This window comes from Medicago truncatula, chromosome 4 (assembly GCF_003473485.1).
Source record: "Medicago truncatula cultivar Jemalong A17 chromosome 4, MtrunA17r5.0-ANR, whole genome shotgun sequence".
NCBI lineage: Eukaryota > Viridiplantae > Streptophyta > Magnoliopsida > Fabales > Fabaceae > Medicago > Medicago truncatula.
The window spans coordinates 26205439-26222605 of record NC_053045.1 but is presented as its reverse complement, the minus strand read 5'-3'; the positions used below and the strand labels follow the sequence as shown (position 1 = coordinate 26222605).

Below are 17167 nucleotides of genomic sequence, written 5' to 3'. Positions count from 1 at the left end.
TTGACGGCTTCACCATACTATTATTCTCGTCCTACAATAAGTTACTAATGTGTTGTAATTGTTCCCTGTCACTAAACATCCCAGTTTCTCACACTATTATATTACCTAAAGCTAACAAACTCACAGTTATAGTATGCAAGTATAATGCAACACTTACATGCTCACTATTTCCTTTCAACTTCGTGGATTGGCAATTTAAGTATATACCCATAAATATCTGGGTTAGGAGTTTGTGTTCTCATATTTTCCCGAATTGTTTCTTTTAAAGAATTCAAACTAGACCATCGAAATTGGCACAGCCTATGTAAGTTGTATTTTTCCGAGTTTAAAAATAAAAATCATAGATGTAAAAGATTCTCAAGCAAAAGGTCATTTTCAGATTCTCAAGCAGGACTCATCTTTGTCCTGAAAATTTTAATTGGACAGTGTTTACTCATTCCATTTTCTTTTTTTGTTTACTTCCAAGTCCACAAATGCAATTGCATTTTGGAGGTGCAACTTTTCTTTCTATACATATATTATTTTGTTGGATGTGGGTCCATTAAGCAACAAATAAGTCTTGGTGAGTCTACCTTAACTATTTGAACTGCCAACAACCATCCAAAAGCAGTACTATTATCTTTTCATTCACAATTGAGTCTTTGCTCCTTAATTGCAATTACTACTATCCTTCAATCATCATAGCTCTTAACTTTCTTTTACACTTTCTTCCTTGCTGCTTTACTTTACCAATCAAATATGGCTGCAACTTTGGTGGCAGGTGCATTTCTCTCTGCTACTATTCAAACCATAGCAGATAAGCTAAGCTCATCGGAGTTTCGCAGTTTCATCAGAAGCACCAAGTTCAATTACTCACAACTGAAAGAGTTGAAAACGACACTGTTTTCTCTTCAAGCTGTGCTGGTTGATGCAGAACAGAAACAATTCAACGATCTTCCTGTCAAACAATGGCTTGATGATTTGAAAGACGCTATCTTTGACACGGAAGATCTGCTCGATTTAATCAACTACGATGCCTTGAGGTGCAAGGTGGAGAAAACACCAGTTGATCAGCTGCAGAATTTACCTTCATCTATAAAGATCAATTTGAAGATGGAGAAGATGTGTAAAAGGTTGCAAACTTTTGTCCAGCAGAAAGACATCCTTTGCTTGCAAAGAACGGTAAGTGGTAGAGTTTCTCGTAGAACCCCTTCAAGTTCCGTGGTAAATGAATCTGTCATGGTAGGAAGGAATGATGATAAAAATAGACTTGTCAGTATGCTGGTATCAGACATAGGCACCAGCATAAATAACAATTTAGGTGTTGTTGCAATATTGGGGATGGGAGGTGTCGGTAAAACGACCCTTGCACAGCTTGTTTACAATGATGAAAAGGTTGAACATCATTTTGATCTCAAAGCCTGGGTTTGTGTATCAGAAGATTTTGATGTTGTGAGAGTAACCAAGTCTCTCCTTGAATCTGTTGTTAGAAATACAACATTTGCTGCTTCAAAGGTCTGGGAAAGCGATAATCTTGATATCCTCCGAGTTGAATTAATGAAACAATTGATGGATAGAAGATTTTTGTTTGTGTTGGACGACTTATGGAATGACAATTACGTTGATTGGAGTGAGCTAGTAACTCCCTTGTTTAAGGGAAAAGCTGGAAGCAAGGTCATCATAACAACACGCCTAAAAAAAGTTGCGGAGGTTGCACGCACATTTCCAATTCATAAATTAGAACCTATATCCGATGAAGATTGTTGGTCTTTGCTCTCAAAGCATGCATTTGGAGGTGAAGACCTTGGTCACAGTAAATACTCAAATTTAGAAGCAATTGGCAGGAAGATATCTAGAAAGTGTGATGGCTTGCCAATAGCTGCCAAAGCACTCGGTGGACTAATGCGCTCGAAGGTAGATGAAAATGAGTGGACTGCAATTCTGAATAGCGATATATGGCAATTACAAAATGATAAAATTCTCCCGGCTTTGCATTTGAGTTATCAATATCTTCCGTCTCATTTGAAAATATGTTTTGCATATTGTTCAATTTTCTCAAAGGATTACTCATTTGATAGGAAGAAATTGGTTTTGTTGTGGATGGCAGAAGGATTCCTCGACTATTCTCAAGGGGGAAAAGCAGCAGAGGAAGTGGGTGACGACTGTTTTTCTGAATTGTTATCCAGATCCTTAATTCAACAAACAAATGATGATTCTCATGAGAAAAAGTTTTTCATGCACGGCCTTGTCTACGACTTAGCTACAGTCGTATCTGGAAAAAGTTGTTGCAGGTTTGAATGTGGTGACATCTCTGAAAATATCCGTCATTTGTCATACAATCAAGGAGAGTATGATATCTTCATGAAGTTTAAGAATTTATACAATTTCAAACGCCTGCGAAGCTTCCTTCCTATTTACTTCTCAACGGCAGGAAATTACTTATCCATCAAGGTGGTTGATGATTTCCTACCAAAGCTCAAAAGGTTGCGTGTGTTATCGCTATCAAATTATAAAAACATCACCAAGCTACCAGATTCAGTTGCCAATTTGGTGCAATTACGTTATCTAGATCTCTCCTTCACTAAAATCAAAAGCTTGCCCAATACAACAAGTAACCTTTACAATTTGCAAACCATGATTTTAGCATATTGTCGGGTTCTCACTGAATTGCCATTACATATTGGAAATTTAATCAATTTACGTCACCTTGATATAAGTGGGACGACAATAAAGGAGTTGCCTGTGGAAATTGCTAGACTAGAAAACCTTCAAACTTTGACTGTTTTTGTAGTGGGGAAACGACAAGTAGGATTAAGTATCAAAGAGCTTAGAAAATTTCCACATCTACAAGGAACACTTACCATCAAGAACCTGCATGATGTCATTGAGGCCAGAGATGCAGGTGATGCCAATTTGAAAAGCAAAGAGAAAATGGAGAAGTTGGAGCTACAATGGGGCGAACAAACTGAAGACTCGCGAATAGAAAAAGACGTGCTTGATATGTTGCAACCATCGGTTAACCTGAAGAAACTAAGCATTGACTTTTATGGTGGGACAAGTTTTCCAAGTTGGCTAGGAGATTCTTCGTTTTCTAACATCGTGTTCTTGGGCATCAGTAATGGTGAACATTGCATGACACTTCCACCGCTGGGGCAGCTACCTTCTCTGAAGGACCTACTAATTTGTGGTATGGAGATATTGGAGAGAATCGGTCCAGAGTTCTATCATGTCCAGGCAGGAGAAGGTTCCAATTCTTCCTTTCAACCATTTCCGTCCCTTGAGTGTTTAATGTTTCGCAACATGCCAAATTGGAAGGAATGGCTTCCCTTTGTAGGCATCAATTTTGCTTTTCCTCGTCTTAAAATTCTGATTTTATCTAATTGTCCTAAACTTAGGGGGTATTTCCCTAGCCACCTTTCTTCAATAGAAGTATTTAAAATAGAAGGCTGTGCTCGTCTATTGGAAACACCACCTACTTTCCATTGGATATCAGCAATTAAAAAAATACATATTAAAGGATTTTCTGAAAGATCTCAATGGTCGTTGGTTGGGAGTGATTCTGCTTGTCAGCTGCAATATGCAACGATTGAAAGGTGTGATAAGCTATTGTCCCTGCCTAAAATGATTATGAGGAGCACTTGTCTTCAACACTTGACACTCAATGATATTCCGTCTCTCACTGCATTTCCGACGGATGTTCAACTCACTTCATTGCAGTCACTTCATATTAGTATGTGTAAGAATTTATCCTTCATGCCTCCTGAAACGTGGAACAATTACACATCACTTGCGAGTCTTGAGTTATGGAGCAGCTGCGATGCACTTACCTCTTTCTCATTGGATGGTTTTCCTGCGCTCGAAAGACTTCACATTTATAGTTGTAAGAATCTAGATTCAATTTTTATTTCAGAAAGTCCTTCACATCAGCCTTCAGTCCTCCGGTCACTTAAAATCAAATCTCATTACTCAATTGGATCTCTTAAAGTCAAGCTTCGAATGGACACACTCACTGCTCTTGAAGAACTGTCTCTAGGATGTCGAGAGTTGTCATTTTGTGGAGGAGTTTCCCTACCTCCCAAGTTACAATCAATTGATATTCATTCCCGAAGAACAACAGCCCCGCCTGTAACAGAATGGGGTCTCCAAGGCCTAACTGCTCTTTCATCATTGAGTCTTGGAAAGGATGATGATATAGTGAACACCTTGATGAAGGAGTCGTTGCTCCCAATATCCCTCGTGTCTCTGACTATCTGTCATCTCTATAATCTGAACTCCTTTGATGGAAATGGACTTCGACATCTTTCCTCTCTTGAAAGTCTTGACTTTCTTAACTGTCAACAACTTGAGTCATTGCCACAAAACTGCCTCCCTTCCTCACTGAAATCGCTTGAATTTTGTTATTGTAAAAGACTTGAGTCGTTACCAGAAGACAGCCTCCCTTCCTCTCTTAAGCGACTGGTCATTTGGCGATGCCCTATATTAGAAGAAAGGTATAAAAGGCAGGAACATTGGTCCAAAATTGCTCACATCCCTGTCATAGAAATTGAGGACCAAGTCACAATATGAGCCACGGTAGAGTAAGAGAAGGAAGAGCTGCTTTGCCGTTCCTATTCAAGGTACACTTTTCTTTTACATCTCTACTATAACATAAGTGGATTGATTAATAAGAATCTACATTATTTATTATTGGTTCTAAATACTAGCGTGCTGCTTGAGTAAAATAATATTCCTAAGATACTCTACTAATGTATGACATTTGATGATATCTGATTTTTTTTTTTTGTATGTTTCTTAACTAGTTTTTGGTACAACTATTATTCAAAGAGTCACTTGATGTAATTTGGGTTAGTTTGAGACTTTTCTATAGAACTTTCCATTCATGTGAAAAAACTTGTTTCTTACTAATCAAAGCTTATGCGCATTTGTTATATAAAGTTAAACTGCTACATTTTTTAGAGGAAATTTTAGAAAAATCAGTCTTTTACTGTTACACTTAGGATTATATAACCAGGAAATTCGAGTTTGTTACTTTGTTTGATAGAAATGGTTGCCTTTATTGAGATATGACTATTCATCTGGAATAACTCTTCAAGTTTTGGTATGAAATTGGCTTGATTATGAATCAAACTAGTCACTTGTTGATATTGTGTAACTACTTTTCTAAATCACCATCTTTCATTTCTTTCTGAATCATTTTGTGAAAAATGTTGCCACGAAACACTTAGATTTGTTTTCTTTGCAGGAGAAGCATAAGTGGAAGAAAATCAGTTCATTGGATGAATTGAAGGAAAAAGAAAACGGGGCATGTTATTGTGATGATTTTCTTGTAAACTTGTTTTAGAGAATCCAAATGATGCTATTGATTGCCACACCATTGGATTTACTTAGCTATTCAGATTGAGTACAAAGCAGTAAGCTTTGTAATATTCTGAATTTGTAGCTGTAAATGAATGTTCATATGATTCAGAAAATAACATACTGTTTGAAATCTTCTGTTCCACTGCTTTTTTAGTGTGTGCAACAAGAAGCATAAATAAATGGGACATGTAGAAATAAATCAATAAGAAGCCATGTTGTTGGTTCTAAATATTGACAAGTTATTTGAGGAACATAATCAAAATTGATGTTCTTGGTGCATATTGCATAAACATACTATGCTTTTTAACAAGTCTTTGCTGCAACTTGTTAGTTTGAGACTTTTGGTAAGTGTGTTAATTAAGAAGCTTAACAACCCTTTGCTTCATTAGCTTAATTTACAGTATTATATTGTTGTAAACATTTTGACCAATGGCTCAGAATTTGTATGAAAACCAGAAATATATCCTACGAAATCATGCTTAAATTATAAGGAGTTTAGATATATTTTCATAAGATCAAAGGACTGTGTTCAAAATCAGACAGAGGAAAACATTATACATCCTCATCAAATCAAACCCCGGGAAAATTGTATGTAAATAATTCATGCTCCTTTTGGAATGAATTATATAAGCAAATTTTACCTTATACTTTTTGGAATGAAATACAAGCAACTATTAACTACATCTCTCCTTTTTAATATTAGTATCTCTAAGCATCCCCCATTATTATTTAAGTATATGTTGAAGATTATTAAAGATTGCATGAAGAAATATTGGATTTATTCTCTCCATAATACTCTTAGTGAGGGCAATGCTTTACTAGTTGATATTGTTCGAGGGTCCTCTATTAGGACTTAGTTTCTTTCCTTTTCTTTATTGTTTTTTTTTCTCTCCTTTGATTTCTCTTAAGTAACAAAAAAAAATACCTTTCATTTAAATTTTAAACTATTATAACTACAATTTTATCTTTTTTATAATATTATTTAAATCTTTAATTTATAGAATTAGTTAAATCACTTTAGATCTATCCGTTCTCTCCGTTTTCTTGCGGCGTGGAGAGGATGACCTTGCTCCCATTCACGTTCCATCCAGATTATCATTATGGTCAACATATCAAGACTTCCGGCTCAGTGTAGCCTGCTATTATGTGCATGATACCCAGGGATACCATGCTCTGGCTCCGTAACAATGGCTTCACAATAGAAAAACGTACAGTTAAGTACAATAGAAAAGAAGATAGGAGTTTCCGTCTTTACCCTAGTTATCTATAACACTTTAACTTAACGAGCAATGCTATATCTCTAGAAAAATAACATAAAAAATTCTTCAAGATTAAAAAGCAGTCAATCATAATGCACGCCACAATTCAAGGAGGTGTGACAGAAAAATAGAAAGTGAACAAATAAATCATGCAATTAAAACTTGCCAACTGTGTCTTGAAAAATTCTTGATGCTATTTTTCGAGAGAAATAACATTTTCCTTAACTTTATTTTACCCTTTGTTATATAAATAACTTATGTGAGCTTATAATAAACCGACACTTATCATGAGATATTGTCTCATTTTATTTTTAGGTCAAATGCATCTAAAGGTCCTTTAAGTTTTTCGTTTTTCCCAAAGTGGTCCTTTAGGTTTCAAAAGTCCCAAACAAGTCCTTTAAGTTTCAAAAGTCCCAAACAAGTCCTTTAAGTTTCAAAAGTTCCAAACAAGTCCTTTTAGTTTTTGAATCGTTTCAAACAAGTCCTTTTATAGGATGATGGTGATGATTCAGATGATAGCAACAAAGAGCATTATCCACCATTTGCCATGCCTAAAAGATGACTAATTTTAAGTGGGTGTTAGGAGCCAGATTTGGTATCAAAGATGAGTTCAAGGAAGCAATTACCAATTATGCTATCTACAATAGGACTTGTTTGAAACGATTCAAAAACTATAAGGACTTGTTTGAGACTTTTGAAACTTAAAGGACCACTTTGGGAAAACGAAAAACTTAAAGGACCTTTAGATGCATTTGACCTTATTTTTATTAAGAACTAAAAATTGTTTTTATTTCTTTAAAGACTAAATTATATTCTGCAGTATTTTCTTGAAGTGACAGGTCAATTAAACTTACATTAAGATCGGGTAGAAAAGCATATCATATCTAAAAGTTCTAGCTCAACTGGCAAAATGTCGAAATTGTTAGGCTGGATCCTATGATCGAGGTTCGAACCTCGGTACCTCCACTTGTGTGTGTGAGTTTCTAATGACTTTGCCATTTCGTCTATCTTAAAAAAACATATCCTTTACCAAAATAATATTCGAATTCAAGCCTATTCAAATCGGGGTTATTCGTTGGTTGCACCAAATCCAAACCAAACTAAAAAGATGCCATGCACTTGTTTGATTTCTTTAATATATTGCCATGCATCTATATGTTATTTGAATTTTTACACATAGATTTTTTCAAGTTTTATATAAATGAAAAATATTATCAGGAGAGTTGAATCATAACTTCGTATCTCTCCAACTCTTATATTTCTCTTCCAAATCACAAGCTTCTTATCATTCAATTTAGTACTTCCTCTTGAAAAAACATATAAGTAAAAGTTGATCCATATTACCAATAAAGGAGAAGAGTTTTGTTAGCAATAAAAATAGTTAATACATGGCTAAGAATAAAATAGATAATATGTTGGAACACTAGATATGTTTGTGCGTAAATTGAAAATTTCCTATAAGCCCTACATGGGAGAGTTTGCACTCAACATTATGACGGAGGTAGGACTCCAAAGGACGTGTCTTTAGGGGTACACAACTTTATAATGAGAGATGACACAATCAACATGACCGCCATAAATTTGACGTTGTTGTCGTTCAGTCGAGTCTAGGTATGAGCTATGTAGTGTATTATTTTTTAATGACCTAAAACTTTAAATTAATTTTTATTTTTGGTATACATCATCGTCAAGTAAGCATTTTTCACAAGTCAACATGTGTATGGCACATGCCAATGTGTGTCCAGCACACTCCCTCCCACTAGTCAAACTCTTGTAATGGTCAAATGATTTGATCTATCGATTTTGTAACCGTTCTTAGATCTTTGTCTATATAAAGAGCTCTTCTTTAGAACCCAAAAAAAGAGCTCTTCTCCTTCGTTTGTGTTTCTTTGAAATATAAGAAACAAACAATATTAACTCAGTCTATTTAGAGTATGAAATTATAACGCTAACAAGAATCAAATACAATATTTTTTCTTGATTCACATGCTTTTCTTAAAAATAATAAAAAACTAATATTAAAAATATGGAAAAAAAATGGACACGTTAACTAATTCTTTTAGAACACTTTTTTTTTTGAGGAAAAAAAAGTAAATTTTATATTGAAAAGAAGATTTTTTTTTGTATTTTTAAGAGGTTGATTACACATTTTCCAAAATATTTATAGTATATTTGATTTTTTAACAAATACCCCAAATCATTATTTAGCATTTTTCGAAGGAAAAAGAAAAAGAAATGTGACTTGTGTCTATGGGTGTTCAAAACTGAATCAATCCAATAGAATAACCGCAAACCGAACCAACCCAAACCGAAACTGCAAAAAACCTCATTTGATTTGAACGTATTTGGATCACTTTTTTACTCAATCGCATGGTTTGGTTTGATTCGATTTGCGGTTTTTATTTTATCAACCAAATTAAACCGCAATATAAGAAAAATGTTAATTGAACTATCTCACATAAACCAATACTCATAAAAACTTTTAAAAAATGATATATTTTTTTTTCATTGTTTTTTTTATTTAAAAAATATACTTATGTAATATTTGAAATTTTATGGAATGATAAAATCCTAGTGTTTTACATTTCATAGATTATAGAATTACTTTTTATTCACGTTTTTAATTTCGTTTATATTGTTTGATGAAAATAAAATTGTAATGTTGGATGAAATTTAAAATATTGTCGAAAACATGGCTAGAAATATGTTGTGCTATACCTTTTTAACTCAATTTTAATGTTGAAAACAAAAAAACTATATTGTCTAAACAAACCGCACCAACCATCCAACACAAACCACATTGATTTAATTTGGTTCAAATTTCATTTTAAAAATCAATCGACCAAATTGCATGCATTTTTTTTATTTTACGATTCAGATGACTTTTAGCTTCAAAACTGAACCAAACCGCACCACAATACTAATATCTATTAGCTTAAGTGATTAATAAAAAAAATGATATTTATACAATCAGTTTAAAACCGAGACAATTTTATCGTTTTCATATAATTATTATTTTTTGTTTAGAGGAAACATGATTTGTCGTTATTGATCGATGTCAATTTGATGTGATTATTATAATTTTTACAGGTGTTTGGTTGATGAGTTCGCACGGTGTCCGTCCATCTGAACAAAATTCAATTCTCACTCAGTAGTATATAATATTAACAAGGACACCTAACTAAGCAAATAATTTGTTATTCACTGTTAGAACGAAAGAAGGAGAGAAAATGGAGTTTCATTCTCTTCCCAATCTCTTCCTTCTTCTCTCCTTCTCCACCCTCTTCCTTTCATCTCAAGCTAACGTTACTTTCAAATATTGCGGTAGTAACTAACTCCATCACTTTCTTTCTTTCCTTTTTTTTTTTTTTTTTTTAATTGCATCATTCTGTGGTGGATTAATTTGACACTTACCCAATTGAGTATTATGTAAAAAGATTTGATTTTTATTAGATTTTCATTTAATTTTGTTGCAAATTTCAATCATTTTATTGTTAAGATTTGTTTTTACCTGTGTATGTATGTAGATAAGAAGGCAGACTATCCTGTGAAGGTGACTGGAATTGAAATATTACCAAACCCTGTTGTCAGTGGTGCTCCAGCCACCTTTAAGATCTCAGCTACTTCTGGTAATTATATTTTTATCTCTCTCTTTTTACTTTTTACTGTTTTCAAACTTGTATTGATTATATTTTGTGACATCAATTTGGATGGTTAACGTTGTTTAAGTATGCAGTTAATCATGTTGTCGGTGGTAAATTAATATAACACAGAGTGTGTTTGATTTCCTAAAGTGATTATCCACTTAACGTAATTAACCACATATTTAAACTACGTTAACCATCCAATTTGATGTCAAAATAACACAACTCTTCGGTCATAGTTTTAAATCACAGTCACAATCTTTGCTGATGTGGGAAATTGGAGTCTAGTGCAGCCTAATTGCAATCGTGTTGCGGTCTGTGAGACATCAAACACCTTAGATTGTAGTCACAATTTTTTTTCAAAACCCTAATTTTGATGTGTTGATTGTGTGAGGCCATTGCATTACCTTCAATCCGAAGTTGATCTTAGACATTTACTTTTCATGCTTACATTTGAATTGTTTTAAGTGTAAAATTAGTATTTCGTCTAAACTTTTGTTGTTTGCAAAAGCCGTGGATGACTTGTACAACATATCATTTATTTTCTCACTCACTCTATTTGTTCTTTATGCTTATGGGAGCTGCCTCATCAAACTAACATGCCACTTATCTATTCTACTAAATTGTAAATGGAATTTCTGTCTATACTTCATGCAGGTAAAGCTCTTTATGGCGGAGATGTGGTAATTGGAGTTTCCTATGTTGGGGTGCCTGTCCATTCTGAAACCATTGATCTGTGTAAGGAAGTATCTTGTCCAGTTGCAAATGGCAATTTCGTGATTTCTCACAGCCAGACACTGCCTGCAATTACTCCACCGGTGAGTTCCATTTTATCAAATTAACACTTGTAGCAATGCCGAAGGCATTCTACAATCATCCTATCTTGAAATAAAACTTCCTTTAATATCTTTTTTGGGACCCCCTGAGTTAAGATGCTTAATCTCATTTTGGCATTAAGAACTTTATATAACTTCGATTTTGGTGCTAAATTTAAAGTTATTTTCCATTTGTGAATTTCCCCTAGCGTATTGCTCCATTTCCCTTTTGGGTTTATAACTTCAATTTTTATTTTATTTGGCAAGGTTAATGTTACTTCAATCAAGAGTGATTATACTAATCCTTTTAGAATGGCAAACGTTATGTGATGTGCCTTTCAGTATGTTATAACATGTAACTCTTTCAATATGTTTTAAAACATGTAACATGTGGTGTGCCTTTCAATATGTTATAACATGTAATTCTTTTACACAAATGTGTATTGCTATTTGAAAAGTAGGTTTATTGTAAAAGGAGATCGAAACTTACATTGCTTTCACATAACTGATTTTCCTTCATACAAATATAATTAAAAGAATATGACGTGATCTGTATCTATGACATCATGTATCACCTACATGTAAAATCAAAAATCATTTTAGCATTGTGAACATGCAAATGTGTGTCAGAAGGCTGTCTTTGTCCATTATGATCATCAGCGTTATCAAACAGCATCCATGACAGATTGCAGTAGCGGAAGTTTTATAACTGCTATGGCCAATGCAAAGGATGGCGGTGCCATGGCGTTTTATGGTGGAAATGACGCTTAAGATAGCGGATTTTTGGCTTTCTGTCATGGTTTGCTACCTGCAACCGGTACCACCGATGGTGAAAGAGATAAAGGCAGTGAAACAATAATGGATTAGAACTTTGGCTGATTTACTTATTTGTTCTGTTTGCGTAAATTTAGCGTCTCTGTTCACTATAAAACTAAATTTTTGGGGGGTAAAAATTAAAAACCAAGATTTTTGATAGTGGTTATCTCGTGTACCTGTCTTCAGTAGGTATGTTGGATGTTTACTTCAGCTCATACTACATCTATATTCTATTATATTTACTCTTGGACTATGAAGCACTGGCACAAACATGTTTACACCGTTAGTAATTTGGAAAAATGGTAGAATTAAATGTACCCCCACACGTATCGGTGTTTCGTCGGACTTGGATACGTGTTGAACACTGGGCACACCTTCAATCTATAGTGTTGGTGCTACATAGCTCTCTGATTCCTTTTGAACTATAACATATTTTCCCCACTCCACCTTGCACCCGTTAGTTACATCATAGTGGTTAGGGTGCAGTGCTATGGTGTATATTGAAGAGGTTGTGGTTTCTCACTTCTCCACCTCTCTTACATCATTTTAAGCAATTTTTGTTAATTTGTTTGTGAGTCATGTCGTCATTTTTTCCTTCATTACGTGATACTATATGTTGCATGGTTGAAGTATCTTGGGTCTATTAGGAAGTGATTGGGATGTCATACATTGGACTCAAGGTATGCGGATAAAATGAAGAAATATCAAATGAATATTCTACGGTCGGTGGATCACACGACCACCAATGTTCTACGATAGAGAATATTGGACAGTGAAATTCCAACAAGATCTGTAATTAAGTATAGTAGAGATGACAATGTTTAGGTAATTGGACATAAAAGAAAAAAAAGGAGTTAAGGAACAAATATATCAAGGAAAAAGTTAGAATGGAACGTATGGATAAGATTATGGTCACTTAAATGTGATTTTCGACATATGAGTAGAATAGCAATAGAAACTTTCCAAGGAAAGTCAATCAACTTGAATATAATTAAAAAAATGGTAGGGGAAGTCCTAATAAAACTTGAAGTCATTAAATAAGACCTTTGCTCTGAATGGTTTTATTGAAAGTTTGATTTTACCTTAGTTTAGAGTTCATCTAGAGGAGTAAGACTTTTGGTGATTGATTCAGGTTTACCATGCTTTTTGTCTGGAAGTTAAATTTTGAAAAATTCACTATTCAAAATCTTTAATCCATTTTTTATTCCTCAACAAACCATAAATATGTAATGTGTTTATGCAAATGTTTACACTTGAATTGCTTTATAATGTTATTGGCATGCTTCCATCTTAAGTTCCTTCTGAGATTCCAAATCCTTTCTCCAAATTTATGGAATTTTATGAAGCTAGTCTAGATTCTCTAGAAGTACCATCCTTTGTCATTAGTACCCATCGGCAATTGGTTAGACAAAATGATGATTGAATAAAGGACATTTAAATGCATCCATGTACAACCTTGTCTTTTTTAGGAGTCAAGCTGTCGAATCTCAGGCTATGTTTGAATGGCGGGTTTTGGAGGGGAGGAAAATTTTCTTATAAGCCTAGTCATATAATAGAAGCTTGTTAGGCAGAAAGTAATAGAATGGACTTAAGTTACTAGGGTTGACAGGCTCATTCGTGCGTTGGTGGATAGATGATAGAATACAGACGAGGGAGTGGCTTTTCTGCAAAGAAGCTAGAAGGAGGTTGGAGATGGAACATGTAAACTTAGAGAAAGTCCTGGCCTGGGATATACACTTAAGCAAAATGGTGTGGTTTCAACCTTCACAACAATACTTACCTTGCTTTAGGGACCGCGGGTTGAAGTTTTCAATCTGACTTGTGAGTGTTCATACTTGAGTTGTGACTGAACTTAGATGCTTGGCGTGAACCCCGAGGATCAAAAGGTGTGCAAAGCAGTGCCCTGCACTTTAGGTCCGAGTATTTGATTGGGTTTTAACTTAGACACACGATCAGTGGTCATTGTTGGGATTGCTTGAATTATTGAAAATTTAACTATTGAAAATTCTGTGTACCAATAATGGTAAGGGAGAATGTCCATCCGTCTTAACTAATGTTTCATATGGTTTGAAACTTGATGCATATAAGGTAATGCATGAGTAAAGTAGCAATCAAATCAACACTGATTGCCACATAAATTGCCACATTTTCTTTCAATCTGGTTCTTGTTTTAATCATTTTTGACTTGGATCTTTTATTTAGGGAAACCTTTTCTATTTTGTTTTAACATTACATTAATGTGTGTTTGCAGGGACCTTATGCTCTGAAGATGACACTGAAGGATGACAAGGGTGGCCAGTTAACTTGCATTAAGTTTAATTTTAAAATCGTTTTCGGAGCTCTTGTGTCTGACATGTGAAGTGTTATACTCTGCATGCTTGATCTGGAGGGTTACTTCTTTGCTTTGTTGTCCAGTGTTTTTTTACTGTAAAGTGTATTGTGTATCACCTTTCAAGAGTCATTGTGACTAGGGCCAATGTTGTCAAATGTTTAAGTTATATACACTATACAGTGACATGAACTCATAATGTTCTATAAGTTGAATGGTGAATCTTCCTTCATTTGTGAACTTGGATTAGAAGTATTATTTCCATAACTCATATTCATGTATATTGAATTGGAAAATGAGGCGAAAAACTATTTGCGATATAAACTTAAAATTTCTCCCTCCACCCCACAATATAAATTTTAATAAAACATTGTCTCATTTTATATTGTTTTACAATATTAATAAAGTTTAATTATTTTTTCCTAGGCTTTTATTTTTTTCCACCTTATGGGTTTCTTGCACGCCCTATTTCTTTTTTCTTCTAAAATACTCTTTGTTTGGATTATATATTTCGAACTCATATAAAATGATTTTCAGATTATACAAATCATAAACCTCTTGAAAACCATAAATGGTGTAAAATTGATACCAAAAGTTTTTGCTGACCAACGTACGTTTTCAGGTATCGTATGAATGGTCAGCATTGACCATAACATCCTAAGAATGAATGAAAAGTGAAGATTGGATGAAAATGTTGAAGGGTGCAAGACTATTTATAGTTATAAAACATTTCTACACTGTAACTATAGTAATTTTATTTTTTTTACAATGTCTAAACCATCCAAACCTTGGATGTCATGTCATAGAGATGAAGAGTGAAGACGGTGAGTTTTAAGAGGCACTGTGAATGTCATAAACAACTGTTCCTAATTATAAGATTCTTTTGAATTTTTTCTTTGTCCTTTTTTAGAAGATTTTTTTTTAATTTTTTTTAATTTTTTTAAAGAAACTAAAAGAAATATATTAAAGACACATACAGTCCCTCAAGCACAAGGTGTGACAAAGGGAGCTGAAAATAGTTAATTACAATACAGTAAGGCTAGAACAGCCATAAAACAAAAACAAAAACAAAAACAGACATTACAAGGCAGTCTGTAAACAACATAAGGGATTTTGTCTCCAAAAGGGATAATCAAAAGTGAACATGATGAAGTTTGCTTTCATCCACCAAAAAGTTTGAAGTTTAACCCTTTCAAGAAGAGCTTCAAGATGATCCATATGGTTTTGGAAAATCTTCATGTTGCGATCTTTCCAAATAACAAATAAAACCAAAATCCAAATAATAGACAAAGCTTTCATGGAATTCTTTGAAAAGCCCCCAAGAGCACAAAACTGATTAGCATGTGTATATAAATTGCCATGAAACACCGTAACAAAACCAAGTCAATTCGATATCAAGAGCCATAATCGACCATAATAATCACATTGAAAAAACAAATGATCCCTTTTCTCCTCCTTGTTGAGGCAAAATCCCTAATTAATTTTAAAGATAATAAACTTTAATGATTAAGGATTAAATGGACTTTGATTAATTCCTTGGTATTTAACTTGTGCTCTTGAGTGTTTTCACTAAGACAGGAACAAGGTCTGAATCATACCAAGATGCATAAAATCAAAGGACATTGAATCCATGAACTAATTCTGAAGTTCAAAAAGTTAGTTCAGAATGTTGATCAGAAAGTTGATCAGAACGTTCTGATGAGAGTTCAGAAGCAACCTTGTTCAGAAGCAACTCAGTTCAGAAGGTTGTTCAGAAGCAACCCAGTTCAGAAGGTTGTTCAGAAGCAACTCAGATTTATCAAGAACATGAAGAGCATGCAAGTACACTTGACATGAATAAAAGGTCCAGAAAAGTACATCTGCATGGATCTATCAACAAATAAAGGCATGGACAAGGATCTATGTCAAAAGGATCTTTAATGTTCATCCAAGACTATGAACATTAAAGTACTAGGAATATTCCAAAGAGAATATTGTCCTAGATGATGCATTCACTGCACTTCAGTTGTATCTTACTATTAGGTTTGATTACATTAAAAGTTAAGTCTTATAAATCAACCTAAAGTAAGAACAAATGAAACATTCTGAGATCAGAATGTTCACTTCTGCACATGCTTCCAGCCATGAACAGTGTAGTTGGTGGAAAGATGGAAAAGCTAGCAAAAGGAGATCTTGCATCAGAGATAACGTGTACTCTAGCAAATCTCCTTGAAGCATGGGCCTGAAGATTGCAGATCCACTATCCTCTCTTTCCTGCACCAAATCCAAGACAGATTTGATTCAACTTTATCCTACTTTTTCAAGCAACTTTTGATGCATATGGAGAAGTAACTTTTGAAGGATAAAACTTGAACAAATCTCATGTCACGTATTGGATGGACCCAGAAACCCATCAGACATTCATCCTTGATGAACCCAGATGAAGAACATCATGAATATCAAACATTCTGATGGTCAGAATGTTCAGCTCAGCACATGCCTACTTTATGAACAGTACAGTAGGTGAAAAGCAAATCTGTCATCTTCAACAAGAGATAGACACGTCTGAGAGTTGGTACTGAACAAGGACAATACAATCTCTCAAAGCATGGGCATGAAGATACAGAATCCCACTAAATCCTCCTGCACCGATTCCAAGAAAAAATCTGGGAAAGGAACATTCTGATGTATGAAGAAAAGTCCATACATTGGTTATTGTCCAGAAATTCATATGGAAAGCATATGCATAGCCCAGAACTTCATGTGTTCATTCATACATGATGAACCCGGATGAAGAACATGATGAACCCAGATGAAGATCATCATGAACACAACAACATTCTGATGTTCATCAGAGATCAGAATGTTTGCCCAGAATTTCAAGTTAAAGCTTGTGGGACCCAGGACACATGGCATAACACCATTGGACATCCTACAACGGCTATATGAGCCCAAAGACTCTATAAATAGAGATCAAGGCATTAGCAA

General features: G+C 34.3%; 2 protein-coding genes across 2 annotated transcripts; both read left to right on the top strand.

The window, feature by feature from the left end:
- The first annotated feature begins 411 nt into the window (after positions 1 to 411).
- LOC11444504 (putative disease resistance RPP13-like protein 1) lies at positions 412 to 5265 on the top strand. The gene is made up of 2 exons (XM_003605931.4): positions 412 to 4595; positions 5222 to 5265. The coding sequence occupies exon 1, from the start codon at positions 739 to 741 to the stop codon at positions 4543 to 4545; it is 3807 nt and encodes a 1268-aa protein (XP_003605979.1). The 5' UTR covers positions 412 to 738; the 3' UTR covers positions 4546 to 4595; positions 5222 to 5265.
- Positions 5266 to 9760: 4495 nt separating this feature from the next.
- LOC11439874 (putative phosphatidylglycerol/phosphatidylinositol transfer protein DDB_G0282179) lies at positions 9761 to 14467 on the top strand. The gene is made up of 4 exons (XM_024782528.1): positions 9761 to 9920; positions 10124 to 10225; positions 10898 to 11058; positions 14123 to 14467. Exons 1-4 carry the CDS (start codon positions 9827 to 9829, stop codon positions 14228 to 14230), a joined length of 465 nt encoding a protein of 154 aa, XP_024638296.1. The 5' UTR covers positions 9761 to 9826; the 3' UTR covers positions 14231 to 14467.
- The last annotated feature ends 2700 nt before the right edge of the window (positions 14468 to 17167 follow it).